This window comes from Pseudoliparis swirei, chromosome 14 (assembly GCF_029220125.1).
Source record: "Pseudoliparis swirei isolate HS2019 ecotype Mariana Trench chromosome 14, NWPU_hadal_v1, whole genome shotgun sequence".
Taxonomy (NCBI): Eukaryota; Metazoa; Chordata; class Actinopteri; order Perciformes; family Liparidae; genus Pseudoliparis; species Pseudoliparis swirei.
In genome coordinates, this window is record NC_079401.1 from 553,870 (window position 1) to 573,984 (window position 20,115).

The window sequence follows — 20,115 nt, forward strand, 5'->3', positions numbered from 1 at the left end:
ACACTAGAAGTAAGACACTAGTAACTAGTAACTAGTGACCCACACTAGAAGTAATACACTAGTAACTAGTACATAGTGACTCACACTAGAAGTAAGACACTAGTAACTAGTACCTAGTGACCCACACTAGAAGTAATACACTAGGAACTAGTACCTAGTGACCCACACTAGAAGTAATACACTAGTAACTAGTACCTAGTGACCCACACTAGGAGTAATACACTAGTAACTAGTACATAGTGACTCACACTAGACGTAATACACTAGTAACTAGTACATAGTGACTCACACTAGAAGTAATACACTAGTAACTAGTTCCTAGTGACCCACACTAGAAGTAATACACTAGTAACGAGTACCTAGTGACCCACACTAGAAGTAATACACTAGTAACTAGTACATAGTGACTCACACTAGAAGTAAGACACTAGTAACTAGTACCTAGTGACCCACACTAGAAGTAATACACTAGGAACTAGTACCTAGTGACCCACACTAGAAGTAATACACTAGTAACTAGTACCTAGTGACCCACACTAGGAGTAATACACTAGTAACTAGTACATAGTGACTCACACTAGAAGTAATACACTAGTAACTATTAACTAGTACCTAGTGACCCACACTAGAAGTAATACACTAGTAACTAGTACATAGTGACTCACACTAGAAGTAATACACTAGTAACTAGTACATAGTGACTCACACTAGAAGTAATACACTAGTAACTAGTACCTAGTGACCCACACTAGAAGTAATACACTAGTAACTAGTACATAGTGACTCACACTAGAAGTAATACACTAGTAACTAGTAACTAGTCCCTGGTGACCCACACTAGAAGTAATACACTAGTAATTAGTACATAGTGACTCACACTAGAAGTAATACACTAGTAACTAGTACATAGTGACTCACACTAGAAGTAAGACACTAGTAACTAGTACATAGTGACTCACACTAGAAGTAATACACTAGTAACTAGTTCCTAGTGACCCACACTAGAAGTAATACACTAGTAACTAGTTCCTAGTGACCCACACTAGAAGTAATACACTAGTAACTCGTACCTGGCGAACCCCGGTGTGTCCCAGGGAGTTCAACGCTTCAGAACCAAACAGCGTTCTGCAGAAGAACTTCTGCCGGAACCCGGACCGCCGGCCAGAGGGACCCTGGTGCTTCACCAAGGACCCCACAGTCCAGAAGGAGACCTGCAAAGTCCCCACATGTGGCAAGTACCCGCTCGTAAGAGCCAGATCCTAAAGGCTCCGACCCGGTCCGACCCATTCCGGGACTGACCCTGCCCATCCCTGAAGGTCAGGACTTTGTTCCGGCCACCGCGGCGCCGACCCGAGCCCCGTCGGGCGAGTGCTTGGCCAACTCGGGCCTGGACTATGTGGGCGAGCTGGAGGTCACTCTGGGGGGCCACCGCTGCCTGCGCTGGTCCTCTCCGGAGGTCCAGAGCCTCCGCGAGGACAAGGACTTCATCCCAGAGGTCGACCTGCCGGGGAACAAGTGCCGCAACCCGGACCACGACCCGGAGGGGCCCTGGTGCTACGTGGAGGTGGCCGGAAACCTGACCATGGACTACTGCGACCTGGAGCTGTGCGGTAACTACCAGTACTACACAGAGTACTAGCACCTCCCTGGTGACCTTGTAGTCCTACCACAGAGTACTAGTACCTCCCTGGTGACCTTGTAGTCCTACCACAGAGTACTAGCACCTCCCTGGTGACCTTGTAGTCCTACCACAGAGTACTAGTACCTCCCTGGTGACGTGTAGTCCTACCACAGAGTACTAGTACCTCCCTGGTGACCGTGTAGTCCTACCACAGAGTACTAGTACCTCCTGGTGACGTGTAGTCCTACCACAGAGTACTAGTACCTCCCTGGTGACCTTGTAGTCCTACCACAGAGTACTAGTACCTCCCTGGTGACGTGTAGTCCTACCACAGAGTACTAGTACCTCCTGGTGACATGTAGTCCTACATTACATTACATGTCATTTAGCAGACGCTTTTATCCAAAGCGACTTACAATAAGTGCATTTCAACCTAGAGTACAAACTAAGAACAACAAGAATACAGGAAGTAACATTTCCTCAACATAGTCGAACTACAAAAGTACCATAAGTAAGTGCTATCTAAGTGCCACTGAAGTGCTAATCTGTGTTTTAATCCAGATATAGTCGGAAAAGGTGTGTTTTCAGTCTCCGACGGAAGATGTAGACTTTCTGCTGTCCTGATGTCAGTGGGGAGCTCGTTCCACCACTGAGGAGCCAGGACAGCAAACAGTCTGGATTTCGGTGATTAGCTCGAGGCAGGAGTCACAAGTCGATTGGCTGTTGCCGAGCGAGCGAACGTGCCGGGTGTGCGGTGTGACCATATCCCGGATGTAGACGGGCCCGATCCGTCTAGAGCACGTGTACGCCAGGACCAGTGTTTTGAAGCGGATGCGAGCAGCCACCGTAACCAGTGGAAGGCGGAGGCGGAGTGGTGTGGGTGAATTTCGGCAGGCTGAAGACCAGTCGAGCTGCTGCATTCTGGATGAGCTGCAGGGGTCGGATGGCCTTAGCAGGTAGACCAGCCAGGAGGAGTTGCAGTAGTCGAGGCGTGAAATGACCAGAGCCTGGATCAGAACCTGCGCGCCTTCTGAGTAAGAAGAGGACGATTCTCCTGATGTTGTGCAGCATGTACCTACAGGAACGCAGCGTCGCATGGCGATGTTGGCCGTCAGGAGTTGACTGTCGAGTGTCACCCCGAGGTTCCTGGCAGTCCGGTAGGGGCCAACACAGAGCTGTTGAAGGTGATAGTCAGGTCGTGGGTGGGGGAGCCTTTCCCTGGAAGGAATAGTAGCTCAGTCTTGTCAGGTTGATCTTCAGGTGGTGAGCAGACATCCACTGAGAGATGTCAGTCAGACAGGCAGAGATTCGTGCCGCCACCTGTGTTTCGGACGGTGGAAACGAGAAGATCAGTTGGGTGTCATCGGCATAGCTATGGTAGGAGAAGCCATGCGAGCGAATGACATGACAGAGCCGAGAATTTGTGTACAGAGAAGAGGAGGGACCCAGGACGGAGCCTTGAGGAACCCCAGTAGTGAGAGGACAAGGATCAGACACAGATCCTCCAAGTTACCCGTAGGTGCGGTCTTTAAGGTAGGAAGAGAAAAGATGAGTGCAGTGCCTGAGATCCCCAGGTCCTGAAGAGAAGAGATCAGGATCTGGTGGTTCAGTGTCAAATGCTGCAGAAAGGTCGAGAAGGATAAGGACAGAGGAGAGAGGCTGCTCTAGCAGTGTGAAGCTGCTCAGAGACAGCAAGGAGGCCGTCTCTGTCAGTGGCCGGCCTTGAATCCAGACTGGTGAGGGTCAAGAAGGTTGTTACTGTGGAGATAGGAGGACACTTGGCTCAAGATAGCTCGCTCCAGAGTTTTGGAGAGAAAGGAAGAAGAGAGACCGGTCTGTAGTTGCTGACTTCAGACGGGTCGAGCGGGTTTCTTCAGGAGAGGGTTGACTCGCCTCCTTCAGAGAGTTAGGAAACAGCCAGTTGAGAGGAGCTGTTAATAAGATGGGTGAGGAAGGTCAGAAGGTCAGGAGCAATAGCCTGGAGAATGGGAGACGGACGGGGTCAGGGCGAGGTGGTCGGTCGGGCGGAGGTCACCAAGCTAAGAACTTGATTGGGAGACAAGGGGTGAAAAGAGGAAAGAGAGGGGATGAAGAAGTTAGTGTTGGTGAGGTGATAGAAGATGGATTTGTAAAGGAGGGCGTATGTCGCCTATCTTGTTGTAAAGTAACGACAAAGTGGCTCGCAAAAGGGTGGAAGGAGGAGGGGACAGGGGGATCAAGGAGGTTGGAAAGATAGAGAAGAGTTTTTGGAGTTAGAGAAGGAAGACTGAATTTTGGTCAGGTAGAACGAGCTTTTGGCTGCAGAGATAGAGGAAGAGAAGGAGGAGAGGAGAGATTGATAGAAGAGCAAGTCTTCCGCTTGATTCGATTTCGCCATTTTCTTTCCGCCGTCAGGGTGGCTCTCTCGGCCGCACGAGTCCGACAAACACGAGGCCGGAGAGGATTTCAGTACCGGTCGTGTCTTAAAAGGACAAAGAGAATCAAGAGATGAAGACAGGGAAGAGAGGAGAGTGTCTGCGGCAGAGTTAGGATGCATGAGTGAGAAGCAGTCAGTTGAGGGAGAGCAGATGGGACAGAGGAGGCCAGAGAGGAGGGGCAGAGGGTGCGAATGTTGCGGGTACAGGTGCAGAGTCTGTAGATATGGGTGGGTTGTTAGTACCAGAGCGCGAGAGAGTAAGAGATGAAGAAGTGGTCAGAGACATGGAGAGGAGTCACAGTGAGGTTAGAGGTAGAGCAGTTTCTTGTGAAAATGTAGTCAAGGTGGTTGCCGGCTTTGTGAGTAGGAGGGGAGGGACTGAGTGAGAGGTTAAAGGAAGACAGTAAGAGTAAGAGATCACATGACTTCTCTGTCTGGATGTTAAAGTCACCCAGAAGGATGAGCGGGGGCCGTGTTCCGTTCGATGGGAGGGTCTAGCTCGTCCAAGAAATCTCCCAAAGAACCAGGGGACGTAGAGAACAACAATGTGAAGTTTGACGGATGAGTAACGGTCACCGCATGAAACTCAAAAGTCAGTGGGATAAAGAGTGGAAGCGGGTAGGGACAGAAACACCATGTGGGTGAGATGAGTAAACCTGTACCTCCACCCCGACCAGAGGGTCTGGGTGTGTGGCTAAAGGAGAAGAGCAGAGAGGGCAGCCGGGTAGACGTGTTGTCTGCTGTGATCCAGGTCTCAGTGAGAGCCAGGAAGTCAGCGACTGCTCCACAGCAAAGCCAGAGATGAAGTCGGCCTTGCGGTTGGCTGACTGACAGTTCAGAGGCCTCCTGTGACCAGGTGCTGGGTGTGAGTAGAACGGTGGGAAGGATAACAGAGGAGGGGTTCGGTACATGAATGAACGAGTCCTATAGTAACTACAGTGAGAGATACGACAGGTATGGAAAAGACACATATTCACAAATAAATGGGGAAAAGACTCACCCCCGAAGACTCCAACGGAAGACTCCTATGTCTTTGTCCTCCGAGTCTTCGTCACGCTGACGCTACAGCTGACGCGAAAAAAAAAAAACCTACCACAGAGTACTAGTACCTCCCTGGTGACGTGTAGTCCTACCACAGAGTACTAGTACCTCCTGATGATGTGTAGTCCTACCACAGAGTACTAGTACCTCCTGGTGATGTAGTCCTACAGAGTACTAGTACCTCCCTGGTGATGTAGTCCTACCACAGAGTACTAGTACCTCCTGGTGATGTGGTCCTACCACAGGTACTACAGGTACTAGTACCTCCCTGGTGACGTGTAGTCCTACCACAGAGTACTAGTACCTCCCTGGTGACCGTGTAGTCCTACCACAGAGTACTAGTACCTCCCTGGTGACGTGTAGTCCTACCACAGAGTACTAGTACCTCCCTGGTGACCTTGTAGTCCTACCACAGAGTACTAGTACATCCCTGGTGACGTGTGGTCTACCACAGTACTAGTACCTCCTGGTGACATGTGGTCCTACCACAGGTACTAGTACCCTGGTGATGGTGTAGTCCTACCACAGGTACTAGTACCTCCCTGTGTGTGTAGTCCTACCACAGAGTGCTAGTACCTCCCTGTGAGTCCTACAGAGTACTAGTACCTCCTGGTGATGTAGTCCTACCACAGAGTACTAGTACCTCCTGGTGACGGTAGTCCACCACAGGTACTAGTACCTCCTGGTGACGTGTAGTCCTACCACAGAGTACTAGTACCTCCTGGTGACGTGTAGTCCTACACAGAGTACTAGTACCTCCTGGTGACGTGTGGTCCCAACAGAGTACTAGTACCTCCTGTGACGTGTAGTCCTACCACAGAGTACTAGTACCTCCCTGGTGACTGTGTAGTCCTACCACAGAGTACTAGTACCTCCTGGCACCACAGAGCCTCCTGGTGACTGTGTAGTCCCACCACAGAGTACTAGTACCTCCCTGGTGATGTGGTCCTACCACAGGTACTAGTACCTCCTGGTGACCTTGTAGTCCTACCACAGAGTACTAGTACCTCCTGGTGACCGTGTAGTCCCACCACAGAGTACTAGTACCTCCTGGTGACGTGTAGTCTACCACAGAGTATCCCTGGTGACACCACAGAGTACTAGTACCTCCTGGTGACAGTAGTCCCAAGTACTAGTACCTCCTGGTGATGTGTAGTCCTACCACAGAGTACTAGTACCTCCTGGTGACGTGTAGTCCCACCACAGAGTACTAGTACCTCCTGGTGACGTGTAGTCCTACCACAGTACTAGTACCCCTGGTGACGTAGTCCTACCACGTACTAGTACCTCCCTGGTGACTCCTGGTGACGTGTGGTCCTACCACAGAGTACTAGTACCTCCCCTGGTGACGTGTGGTCACCACAGAGTACTAGTACCTCCTGGTGACGTGTAGTCCTACCACAGAGTACTAGTACCTCCTGGTGACGTAGTCCTACCACAGGTACTAGTACCTCCTGGTGACGTGTGGTCCTACCACAGAGTACTAGTACCTCCCTGGTCTACCACAGAGTACTAGTACCTCCCTGGTGACGTGTAGTCCTACCACAGAGTACTAGTACCTCCCTGGTGACGTGTAGTCCTACCACAGAGTACTAGTACCTCCTGGTGACGTGTAGTCCTACCACAGAGTACTAGTACCTCCTGGTGAGTCCCTACCACAGAGTACTAGCACCTCCCTGGTGACCTTGTAGTCCCACACAGACTAGTACCTCCTGGTGACCGTGTAGTCCTACCACAGAGTACTAGTACCTCCTGGTGACCTTGTGGTCCTACCACAGAGTACTAGTACCTCCCTGGTGACGTGTAGTCCTACCACAGAGTACTAGTACCTCCCTGGTGACCGTGTAGTCCTACCACAGAGTACTAGTACCTCCTGGTGACCTTGGTCCTACCACAGAGTACTAGTACCTCCCTGGTGACTGTAGTCCTACCACAGAGTACTAGTACCTCCTGGTGACGTGTGGTCCTACCACAGAGTACTAGTACCCTCCTGGTGTCCACAGGTACTAGCCTCCCTGGTGACGTACTAGTACCTCCTGGTGATGTGGTCCTACCACAGAGTACTAGTACCTCCTGGTGACTTGTAGTCCTACCACAGAGTACTAGTCCCTGGTGACCTTGTGGTCCTACCACAGGTACTAGTACCTCCTGGTGATAGTCCTACCACAGCCTGGTGATGTAGTCCCACCACAGTACTAGTACCTCCTGGTGATGTGTGGTCCTACCACAGAGTACTAGTACCTCCTGGTGACCTGTAGTCCTACCACAGAGAACTAGTACCTCCCTGGTGATGTGTAGTCCTACCACAGAGTACTAGTACCTCCTGGTGGTCTTGTGGTCTACCACAGAGTACTAGTACCTCCCTGGTGATGTGTAGTCCTACCACAGAGTACTAGTACCTCCTGGTGATGTGTAGTCCTACCACAGAGTACTAGTACCTCCCTGGTGACCTTGTAGTCCTACCACAGAGTACTAGTACCTCCTGGTGATGTGTAGTCCTACCACAGAGTACTAGTACCTCCTGGTGACGTGTAGTCCTACCACAGAGTACTAGTACCTCCCTGGTGACGTGTAGTCCTACCACAGAGTACTAGTACCTCCCTGGTGACCGTGTAGTCCTACCACAGAGTACTAGTACCTCCCTGGTGATGTGTAGTCCTACCACAGAGTACTAGTACCTCCTGGTGACCGTAGTCCTACCACAGAGTACTAGTACCTCCTGGTGATGTGGTCCTACCACAGAGTACTAGTACCTCCTGGTGATGTGGTCCTACCACAGAGTACTAGTACCTCCTGGTGACGTGTGGTCCTACCACAGAGTACTAGTACCTCCCTGGTGATGTAGTCCTACCACAGAGTACTAGTACCTCCTGGTGATGTGGTCCACCACAGAGTACTAGTACCTCCCTGGTGACGTGTAGTCCTACCACAGAGTACTAGTACCTCCTGGTGACGTGTCGTCCTACCACAGAGTACTAGTACCTCCCTGGTGACGTGTAGTCCTACCACAGAGTACTAGTACCTCCTTGGTGATGTAGTCCTACCACAGAGTACTAGTACCTCCTGGTGACCGTGTGGTCCTACCACAGAGTACTAGTACCTCCCTGGTGACGTGTGGTCCTACCACATAGTACTAGTACCCCCCTGGTGACGTGTAGTCCTACCACAGAGTACTAGTACCTCCCTGGTGATGTAGTCCTACAGTACTAGTACCTCCCTGGTGACGTGGTCCTACCACAGAGTACTAGTACCTCCTGGTGACCGTAGTCCCTACAGAGTACTAGTACCTCCCTGGTGACGTGTAGGTCCTACCACAGAGTACTAGTACCTCCCTGGTGACCGTGTAGTCCTACCACAGAGTACTAGTACCTCCTGGTGACCGTGGTCCTACCACAGGTACTAGTACCTCCTGGTGACGTGTAGTCCTACCACAGAGTACTAGTACCTCCCTGGTGACGTGTAGTCCTACCACAGAGTACTAGTACCTCCCTGGTGACCGTGGTCCTACAGAGTACTAGTACCTCCTGGTGATGTGTAGTCCTACCACAGAGTACTAGTACCTCCTGGTGATGTGTAGTCCTACCACAGAGTACTAGTACCTCCCTGGTGACATGTAGTCCTACAGAGTACTAGTACCTCCCTGGTGACTTGTAGTCCTACCACAGAGTACTAGTACCTCCTGGTGACGTGTAGTCCTACCACAGAGTACTAGTACCTCCTGTTGACGTGTAGTCCTACCACAGAGTACTAGTACCTCCTGGTGACGTTGTAGTCCTACCACAGAGTACTAGTACCTCCCTGGTGACGTGTAGTCCTACCACAGAGTACTAGTACCTCCTGGTGACATGTAGTCCTACCACAGAGTACTAGTACCTCCCTGGTGACGTGTAGTCCTACCACAGAGTACTAGTACCTCCTGTTGACGTGTAGTCCTACCACAGAGTACTAGTACCTCCCTGGTGACCTTGTAGTCCTACCACAGAGTACTAGTACCTCCTGGTGACGTGTAGTCCTACCACAGAGTACTAGTACCTCCCTGGTGACCGTGTAGTCCTACCACAGAGTACTAGTACCTCCTGGTGATGTGTAGTCCTACCACAGAGTACTAGTACCTCCCTGGTGATGTGTAGTCCTACCACAGAGTACTAGTACCTCCCTGGTGACGTGTAGTCCTACCACAGAGTACTAGTACCTCCTGGTGACGTGTAGTCCAACCACAGAGTACTAGTACCTCCTGGTGACCTTGTAGTCCTACCACAGAGTACTAGTACCTCCCTGGTGACCTTGTAGTCCTACCACAGAGTACTAGTACCTCCCTGGTGACTTGTAGTCCTACCACAGAGTACTAGTACCTCCTGGTGATGTGTGGTCCTACCACAGGTACTAGTACCTCCCTGGTGACCTTGTAGTCCTACCACAGAGTACTAGTACCTCCCTGGTGACCGTGTAGTCCTACCACAGAGTACTAGTACCTCCTGGTGACGTGTAGTCCTACCACAGAGTACTAGTACCTCCCTGGTGACGTGTAGTCCAACCACAGAGTACTAGTACCTCCTGGTGACCGTGTAGTCCTACCACAGGTACTAGTACCTCCTGGTGATGTGTAGTCCTACCACAGAGTACTAGTACCTCCCTGGTGACGTGTAGTCCTACCACAGAGTACTAGTACCTCCTGGTGATGTGTAGTCCTACCACAGAGTGCTAGTACCTCCTGGTGACGTGTAGTCCTACCACAGAGTACTAGTACCTCCCTGGTGACGTGTAGTCCTACCACAGAGTACTAGTACCTCCTGGTGACGTGTAGTCCTACCACAGAGTACTAGTACCTCCCTGGTGACGTGTAGTCCTACCACAGAGTACTAGTACCTCCTGGTGACGTGTAGTCCTACCACAGAGTACTAGTACCTCCTGTTGACGTGTAGTCCTACCACAGAGTACTAGTACCTCCCTGGTGACGTGTAGTCCTACCACAGCGTACTAGTACCTCCCTGGTGACTTGTAGTCCTACCACACAGTACTAGTACCTCCTGGTGACGTGTCGTCCTACCACAGAGTACTAGTACCTCCCTGGTGACGTGTAGTCCTACCACAGAGTACTAGTACCTCCCTGGTGACGTGTAGTCCTACCACAGAGTACTAGTACCTCCCTGGTGACCGTGTAGTCCTACCACAGAGTACTAGTACCTCCTGGTGACGTGTAGTCCTACCACAGAGTACTAGTACCTCCCTGGTGACGTGTAGTCCAACCACAGAGTACTAGTACCTCCTGGTGACCTTGTAGTCCTACCACAGAGTACTAGTACCTCCCTGGTGACCGTGTAGTCCTACCACAGAGTACTAGTACCTCCTGGTGATGTGTAGTCCTACCACAGAGTACTAGCACCTGTACGCCGCAACATTCGCACCCTCTGCCCCTCCTCTCTGGCCTCCTCTGTCCTATCTGCTCTCCCCTCAACTGACTGCTTCTCACTCATGCATCCTAACTCTGCACCTCCTCTCCTCTCTTCCTGTCTTCATCTCTTGATTCTCTTTGTCCTTTTAAGACACGACCGGTTAAATCCTCTCCGGCTCCGTGGTTGTCGGACTCGGGCCGAGAGCCACCCGGCGGAAAGAAAATGGCGCCGTCGAATCAAGCGGAAGACTTGCTCTTCTATCAATCTCTCTCCTCCTTCTCTTCCTCTATCTCTGCAGCCAAAAGCTCGTTCTACCTGACCAAAATTCAGTCTTCCTTCTCTAACCCCAAAAACTCTTCTCTATCTTTTCCAACCTCCTTCCCCTGTCCCCTCCTCCTTCCACCCTTTTGCGAGCCACTTTGTCGACTACTTTACAAACAAGATAGACGACATACGCTCCTCCTTTACAAATCCATCTTCTATCACCTCACCAACACTTCTTCTTCATCCCCTCTTTCCTCTTTTCACCTTGTCTCCCAATAAAGTTCTTAGCTTGGTGACCTCCGCCCGACCGACCACCTGCGCCTTGACCCCGTCCGTCTCCCATTCTCCAGGCTATTGCTCCTGACCTTCTGACCTTCCTCACCCATCTTATTAACAGCTCCCTCTCAACTGGCTGTTTCCTAACTCTCTGAAGGAGGCGAGTCAACCCTCTCCTGAAGAAACCCACGCTCGACCGTCTGAAGTCAGCAACTACAGACCGGTCTCTTCTTCCTTTTCTCTCCAAAACTCTGGGCGAGCTATCTTGAGCCAAGTGTCCTCCTATCTCCACAGTAACAACCTTCTTGACCCTCACCAGTCTGGATTCAAGGCCGGCCACTCGACAGAGACGGCCCTCCTTGCTGTCTCTGAGCAGCTTCACACTGCTAGAGCAGCCTCTCCTCTGTCCTTATCCTTCTCGACCTTTCTGCAGCATTTGACACCGTGAACCACCAGATCCTGATCTCTTCTCTTCAGGACCTGGGGATCTCAGGCACTGCACTCGCTCTTTTCTTCCTACCTTAAAGACCGCACCTACGGGTAACTTGGAAGGATCTGTGTCTGATCCTTGTCCTCTCACTACTGGGGTTCCTCAAGGCTCCGTCCTGGGTCCCTCCTCTTCTCTCTGTATACAAATTCTCGGCTCTGTCATCAGCATGGCTTCTCCTACCATAGCTATGCTGATGACACCCAACTGATCTTCTCGTTTCCACCGTCCGAAACACAGGTGGCGGCACGAATCTCTGCCTGTCTGACTGACATCTCTCAGTGGATGTCTGCTCACCACCTGAAGATCAACCCTGACAAGACTGAGCTACTATTCCTTCCAGGAAAGGCTCCCCCCCACGACCTGACTATCACCTTCAACAGCTCTGTGTTGGCCTACCGGACTGCCAGGAACCTCGGGTGACACTCGACAGTCAACTCTCCTGACGGCCAACATCGCTGCGACGCGTTCCTGTAGGTACATGCTGCACAACATCAGGAATCGTCTCTTCTTACTCAGAAGGCGCGAGGTTCTGATCCAGGCTCTGGTCATTTCACGCCTCGACTACTGCAACTCCCTCCTGGCTGGTCTACCTGCTAAGGCCATCCGACCCCTGCAGCTCATCCAGAATGCAGCAGCTCGACTGGTCTTCAGCCTCCCGAAATTCACCCACACCACTCCGCTCCTCCGCTCTCTCCACTGGTTGCCGGTGGCTGCACGCATCCGCTTCAAAACACTGGTCCTGGCGTGCGTGCTCTAGACGGATCGGGCCCGTCTACATCCGGGATATGGTCGCACCGTACGCCGCACGTTCGCTCCGCTCGGCAACAGCCAATCGACTTGTGACTACTGCACCGAGCTAATCACCAATCCAGACTGTTTGCTGTCCTGGCTCCTCAGTGGTGGAACGAGCTCCCCACTGACATCAGGACAGCAGAAAGTCTCTACATCTTCCGTCGGAGACTGAAAACACACCTTTTCCGACTATATCTGGATTAAAACACAGATTAGCACTTCAGTGGCACTTAGATAGCACTTACTTATGGTACTTTTGTAGTTCGACTATGTTGAGGAAATGTTACTTCCTGTATTCTTGTTGTTCTTAGTTTGTACTCTAGGTTGAAATGCACTTATTGTAAGTCGCTTTGGATAAAAGCGTCTGCTAAATGACATGTAATGTAATGTAGTACCTCCTGGTGACATGTAGTCCTACCACAGAGTACTAGTACCTCCCTGGTGACGTGTAGTCCTACCACAGAGTACTAGTACCTCCCTGGTGACTTGTAGTCCTACCACAGAGTACTAGTACCTCCTGGTGACGTGTAGTCCTACCACAGAGTACTAGTACCTCCTGTTGACGTGTAGTCCTACCACAGAGTACTAGTACCTCCCTGGTGATGTGTAGTCCTACCACAGAGTACTAGTACCTCCTGGTGACATGTAGTCCTACCACAGAGTACTAGTACCTCCCTGGTGACGTGTAGTCCTACCACAGAGTACTAGTACCTCCCTGGTGACGTGTAGTCCTACCACAGAGTACTAGTACCTCCCTGGTGACGTGTAGTCCTACCACAGAGTACTAGTACCTCCTGGTGACGTGTAGTCCTACCACAGAGTACTAGTACCTCCCTGGTGACGTGTAGTCCTACCACAGAGTACTAGTACCTCCTGGTGATGTGTAGTCCTACCACAGAGTACTAGTACCTCCCTGGTGATGTGTAGTCCTACCACAGAGTACTAGTACCTCCCTGGTGACGTGTAGTCCTACCACAGAGTACTAGTACCTCCCTGGTGACGTGTAGTCCAACCACAGAGTACTAGTACCTCCTGGTGACCTTGTAGTCCTACCACAGAGTACTAGTACCTCCCTGGTGACCTTGTAGTCCTACCACAGAGTACTAGTACCTCCCTGGTGACTTGTAGTCCTACCACAGAGTACTAGTACCTCCCTGGTGATGTGTAGTCCTACCACAGAGTACTAGTACCTCCCTGGTGACCTTGTAGTCCTACCACAGAGTACTAGTACCTCCCTGGTGACCGTGTAGTCCTACCACAGAGTACTAGTACCTCCTGGTGACGTGTAGTCCTACCACAGAGTACTAGTACCTCCCTGGTGACGTGTAGTCCAACCACAGAGTACTAGTACCTCCTGGTGACCGTGTAGTCCTACCACAGAGTACTAGTACCTCCTGGTGATGTGTAGTCCTACCACAGAGTACTAGTACCTCCCTGGTGACGTGTAGTCCTACCACAGAGTACTAGTACCTCCTGGTGATGTGTAGTCCTACCACAGAGTGCTAGTACCTCCTGGTGACGTGTAGTCCTACCACAGAGTACTAGTACCTCCCTGGTGACCGTGTAGTCCTACCACAGAGTACTAGTACCTCCTGGTGACGTGTAGTCCTACCACAGAGTACTAGTACCTCCCTGGTGACGTTGTAGTCCTACCACAGAGTACTAGTACCTCCCTGGTGACGTGTAGTCCTACCACAGAGTACTAGTACCTCCTGTTGACGTGTAGTCCTACCACAGAGTACTAGTACCTCCCTGGTGACGTGTAGTCCTACCACAGCGTACTAGTACCTCCCTGGTGACGTGTAGTCCTACCACAGAGTACTAGTACCTCCTGGTGACGTGTAGTTCTACCACAGAGTACTAGTACCTCCCTGGTGACGTGTAGTCCTACCACAGAGTACTAGTACCTCCTGGTGACGTGTAGTCCTACCACAGAGTACTAGTACCTCCTGGTGACGTGTAGTTCTACCACAGAGTACTAGTACCTCCTGGTGTCGTGTAGTCCACCACAGAGTACTAGTACCTCCTGGTGACGTGTAGTCCTACCACAGAGTACTAGTACCTCCTGGTGACGTGTAGTCCTACCACAGAGTACTAGTACCTCCCTGGTGACCGTGTAGTCCTACCACAGAGTACTAGTACCTCCCTGGTGATGTGTAGTCCTACCACAGAGTACTAGTACCTCCCTGGTGACGTGTAGTCCTACCACAGAGTACTAGTACCTCCCTGTTGACGTGTAGTCCTACCACAGAGTACTAGTACCTCACTGGTGACGTGTAGTCCTACCACAGAGTACTAGTACCTCCCTGTTGACATGTAGTCCTACCACAGAGTACTAGTACCTCCCTGGTGACCGTGTAGTCCTAACTCAGAGTACTAGTACCTCCCTGGTGACGTGTAGTCCTACCACAGAGTACTAGTACCTCCCTGGTGACCGTGTAGTCCTAACTCAGAGTACTAGTACCTCCCTGGTGACGTGTAGTCCTACCACAGAGTACTAGTACCTCCCTGGTGACCGTGTAGTCCTACCACAGAGTACTAGTACCTCCCTGGTGACTTGTAGTCCTACCACACAGTACTAGTACCTCCCTGGTGACCGTGTAGTCCTACCACAGAGTACTAGTACCTCCTGGTGACGTGTAGTCCTACCACAGAGTACTAGTACCTCCCTGGTGACGTGTAGTCCTACCACAGAGTACTAGTACCTCCCTGGTGACCGTGCAGTCCTACCACAGAGTACTAGTACCTCCCTGGTGACCGTGTAGTCCTACCACAGAGTACTAGTACCTCCTGGTGACGTGTAGTCCTACCACAGAGTACTAGTACCTCCCTGGTGACGTGTAGTCCTACCACAGAGTACTAGTACCTCCCTGGTGACCTTGTAGTCCTACCACAGAGTACTAGTACCTCCCTGGTGACCGTGTAGTCCTACCACAGAGTACTAGTACCTCCTGGTGATGTGTAGTCCTACCACAGAGTACTAGTACCTCCTGGTGATGTGTAGTCCTACCACAGAGTACTAGTACCTCCCTGGTGACGTGTAGTCCTACCACAGAGTACTAGTACCTCCCTGGTGACTTGTAGTCCTACCACAGAGTACTAGTACCTCCTGGTGACGTGTAGTCCTACCACAGAGTACTAGTACCTCCTGTTGACGTGTAGTCCTACCACAGAGTACTAGTACCTCCCTGGTGATGTGTAGTCCTACCACAGAGTACTAGTACCTCCTGTTGACGTAGTCCTACCACAGAGTACTAGCCCCTCACTGGCGACCTTGTAGTCCTACCACAGAGTACTAGTACCTCCTGGTGACGTGTAGTCCTACCACAGAGTACTAGTACCTCCTGGTGACGTGTAGTCCTACCACAGAGTACTAGCACCTCCCTGGTGACGTGGTCCCACCACAGAGTACTAGTACCTCCTGGTGACGTGTAGTCCTACCACAGAGTACTAGCACCTCCCTGGTGACCGTGTAGTCCTACCACAGAGTACTAGTACCTCCTGGTGACGTGTAGTCCTACCACAGAATGCTAGTACCTCCCTGGTGACGTGTAGTCCTACCACAGAGTACTAGTACCTCCTGGTGACCGTGTAGTCCTACCACAGAGTACTAGTACCTCCCTGGTGACGTGTAGTCCTACCACAGAGTACTAGTACCTCCTGGTGACCGTGTAGTCCTACCACAGAATGCTAGTACCTCCCTGGTGACCTTGTAGTCCTACCACAGAGTACTAGTACCTCCTGTTGACGTGTAGTCCTACCACAGAGTACTAGTACCTCCCTGGTGACCGTGTAGTCCTACCAGAGTACTAGTACCTCCCTGGTGACGTGTAGTCCTACCAGAGTACTAGTACCTCCCTGGTGACGTGTAGTCCTACCACAGAGTACTAGTACCTCCCTGGTGACGTGTAGTCCTACCAGAGTACTAGTACCTCCCTGGTGACATGTAGTCCTACCAGAGTACTAGTACCTCCCTGGTGACGTGTAGTCCTACCACAGAGTACTAGTACCTCCCTGGTGACCGTGTAGTCCTACCACAGAATGCTAGTACCTCCCTGGTGACCTTGTAGTCCTACCACAGAGTACTAGTACCTCCTGTTGACGTGTAGTCCTACCACAGAGTACTAGTACCTCCCTGGTGACCGTGTAGTCCTACCAGAGTACTAGTACCTCCCTGGTGACGTGTAGTCCTACCAGAGTACTAGTACCTCCCTGGTGACGTGTAGTCCTACCACAGAGTACTAGTACCTCCCTGGTGACGTGTAGTCCTACCAGAGTACTAGTACCTCCCTGGTGACATGTAGTCCTACCAGAGTACTAGTACCTCCCTGGTGACGTGTAGTCCTACCACAGAGTACTAGTACCTCCCTGGTGACGTGTAGTCCTACCACAGAGTACTAGTACCTCCTGTTGACGTGTAGTCCTACCACAGAGTACTAGTACCTCCCTGGTGACGTGTAGTCCTACCACAGAGTACTAGTACCTCCCTGGTGAAGTGTATTCCTACCACAGAGTACTAGTACCTCCCTGGTGATGTGTAGTCCTACCACAGAGTACTAGTACCTCCTGTTGACGTGTAGTCCTACCACAGAGTACTAGTACCTCCCTGGTGACATGTAGTCCTACCACAGAGTACTAGTACCTCCCTGGTGATGTGTAGTCCTACCACAGAGTACTAGTACCTCCCTGGTGAAGTGTAGTCCTACCACAGAGTACTAGTACCTCCCTGGTGATGTGTAGTCCTACCACAGAGTACTAGTACCTCCCTGGTGATGTGTAGTCCTACCACAGAGTACTAGTACCTCCCTGGTGACCCCCTCCCCTGTCTGTCCCAGAGGACTCTCTGGTCCAGGAGTTCCTGACCTCGGGGACAGAAGGACGCTCCGTCCTCAAACCCGCCAGGAGAACCTTCTTCAATCCTCGGACCTTCGGACAGGGAGAGAGCGGTGAGAGCAACAATTAGTTAACTCACTAACTAGTTAACCAACTCAGTAACTAGCTGACTCCTTTGCTACCCAGTTAACGGCTGTAATGACCGACTGGTTAACTGACTGACTGGTTAGTTGGCTGACTGGTTACCTGGTTGACTGACTGGTTAGTTGACTGACTGGTTAGTTGACTGACTGGTTACCTGGTTGACTGACTGGTTACCTGGTTGAGTGTTTCTTGTGTCCAGTGTGTGGCGAGCGGCCGTTGTTTGAGAAGCAGAACAAAAAGGACGCAAATGAAGACGAGCTGCTGGAGTCGTACCGCGAGAGTCGGATCGTTGGCGGGAAAGATGCCGAAGTGGCTTCAGCGCCGTGGTAACGACCCCAAACCCACCACACGGTCTCATGACTCGTGATCACGTGACTCGTGGTCTCATGACTCCTGGTCTCATGACTCCTGGTCTCATGCCTCGTGGTCTCATGACTCCTGGTCTCATGACTCCTGGTCTCATGACTCCTGGTCTCATGCCTCCTGGTCTCGTGACCCCTGTCCCGGTCAGGCAGGTGATGCTGTACAAGCGGAGTCCTCAGGAGCTGCTGTGCGGCGCCAGCCTCATCAGTGACCAGTGGATCCTGACCGCCGCCCACTGCATCCTGTACCCGCCCTGGAACAAGAACTTCACGGCCGAGGACATCCTGGTGCGCCTGGGGAAGCACAACCGGGCCAAGTAAGACCTGCTGTGTGTGTGTGTGTGTGGGGGGGGGGGGGTGCTGCAGGTACTCATGGCCTCTGGTCCAGGTTCGAGCGCGGCACCGAGAAGATCGTGGCAATCAGCGAGATCATCGTGCACCCCAAGTACAACTGGAAGGAGAACCTGAACCGGGACATCGCGCTGCTGCACCTGAGGCGGCCGGTGGTCTTCACCAATGAGATCCACCCCATCTGCCTCCCCACCAAGAAGGTGGCCTTGACGTAAGACCAACGGGCCCCCGGTTCCCCATCGGACCTTCACGGCCCACTTCCTGAATCTTCTCCTTGCTCCAACAGTCTGATGAACGAAGGCTACAAAGGGCGAGTGACCGGCTGGGGGAACCTGAAGGAGACCTGGAACCCCTCCGCCAGGAATCTCCCCGTCGTGCTCCAGCAAGTCCACCTCCCCATCGTAGACCAGGACACCTGCCACATGTCCACGTCGGTCAAGGTCACCAACAACATGTTCTGTGCTGGTGAGTTTCGCCCCGCAGGTCCTGGAGTCCAGACTGGGTCCAACTGGACCAGCCCGGTGAGCATGTTCTGCGTTAGCATTAGCGTTAGCTCACGGCAGGTTGTGTTGCAGGTTATAAACCAGAGGACGCCAAGAGTGGAGACGCCTGTGAGGGAGACAGCGGCGGCCCGTTCGTGATGAAGGTGAGCGCTGCACCTTCGGAGCCTCGCCACCAGGGGGGCCCCGGCTGACCGCTGTGTTCTGGTTTCAGTACCCGGCCGAGGACCGCTGGTACCAGATGGGCATCGTGTCGTGGGGCGAAGGCTGCGACCGCGACGGGAAGTACGGCTTCTACACACACCTGTTCAGGATGAACCGCTGGATGAGGAAGATGATCGACCACGCGGGGAGCAGCTCCCCATGAGGTCAATAAAGACAAGCCTGGAGGCGGAGCTTATGTGTGCGTCTGATTACATCATCAACCACCTGTACAACCATACAACCATAGTTATACCTATACAACTATACAACTATACTTATTCAACTATACTTATACAACTATACAACTATACCTATACAACTATACTTATACTTATACAACCATAGTTATACCTATACAACTATACTTATACCTGTACAACCATACAACCATAGTTATACCTATACAACTATACCTATACAACTATACTTATACCTATACAACTATACAACTATACTTATACCTATACAACTATACTTATACTTATACAACCATAGTTATACCTATACAACTATACTTATACCTGTACAACCATACAACCATAGTTTTACCTATACAACTATACTTATACCTATACAACTATACCTATACAACTATACTTATACCTATACAACTATACTTATACCTATACAACTATACAACTATACTTATACCTATACAACTATACTTATACCTATACAACTATATAACTATACTTATACCTATACAACTATACTTATACCTATACAACTATACCTATACAACTATACTTATACTTATACAACCATAGTTATACCTGTACAACTATACTTATACCTGTACAACCATACAACCATAGTTATACCTATACAACTATACCTATACAACTATACTTATACTTATACAACCATAGTTATACCTATACAACTATACTTATACCTATACAACTATACAACTATACCTATACAACTATACTTATACAACCATAGTTATACCTATACAACTATACAACTATACTTATACCTATACAACTATACCTATACACCTATACAACTATACTTATACAACTATACTTATACAACTATACTTATACAACTATACAACTATACTTATACCTATACAACTATACCTATACAACTATACTTATACCTATACAACTATACTTATACAACTATCAGAATCAGAATCAGAATCAGAAACAGTTTTATTGCCAGGAATGTTTACACAAACGAGGAATTTTTTTTGGCAGAAGGTGCAACATTTGGACATGACAAACAAACAACAATCAACACGACAGAAAGACAACAAATAATGTGAAAGTGTTTGGGTGTGTGCTTCAAGTGGTGTGTTTTAGTTAAAAGTGTATGTTACGCGTGGCGTGTGTTTAAGTTAAAGTGCATGCAAATAAAGTGGCATGTGTGGAGGAGGCCTCAAGTTAAAGTGCATGTTAAAGTGACGTGTGGAGGAGGCCT

The 20,115-nt window shown here is 50.6% G+C and overlaps 1 protein-coding gene across 1 annotated transcript in view; it reads left to right on the forward strand.

Annotated features, from left to right (window-relative positions):
• Nucleotides 1-18,883, forward strand: part of f2 (coagulation factor II (thrombin)) — a 26,640-nt gene extending 7,757 nt beyond the window's left edge. Inside the window, exons 7-15 of the mRNA XM_056431242.1 lie at nt 1,095-1,231; nt 1,317-1,610; nt 17,129-17,239; nt 17,470-17,596; nt 17,782-17,949; nt 18,021-18,194; nt 18,270-18,448; nt 18,559-18,629; nt 18,698-18,883. Coding sequence (XP_056287217.1) covers nt 1,095-1,231; nt 1,317-1,610; nt 17,129-17,239; nt 17,470-17,596; nt 17,782-17,949; nt 18,021-18,194; nt 18,270-18,448; nt 18,559-18,629; nt 18,698-18,850 — 1,414 coding nt within the window. The 3' untranslated portion in view covers nt 18,851-18,883. The remainder of the gene's footprint in view (nt 1-1,094; nt 1,232-1,316; nt 1,611-17,128; nt 17,240-17,469; nt 17,597-17,781; nt 17,950-18,020; nt 18,195-18,269; nt 18,449-18,558; nt 18,630-18,697) is intronic.
• Nucleotides 18,884-20,115: the final 1,232 nt, after the last annotated feature.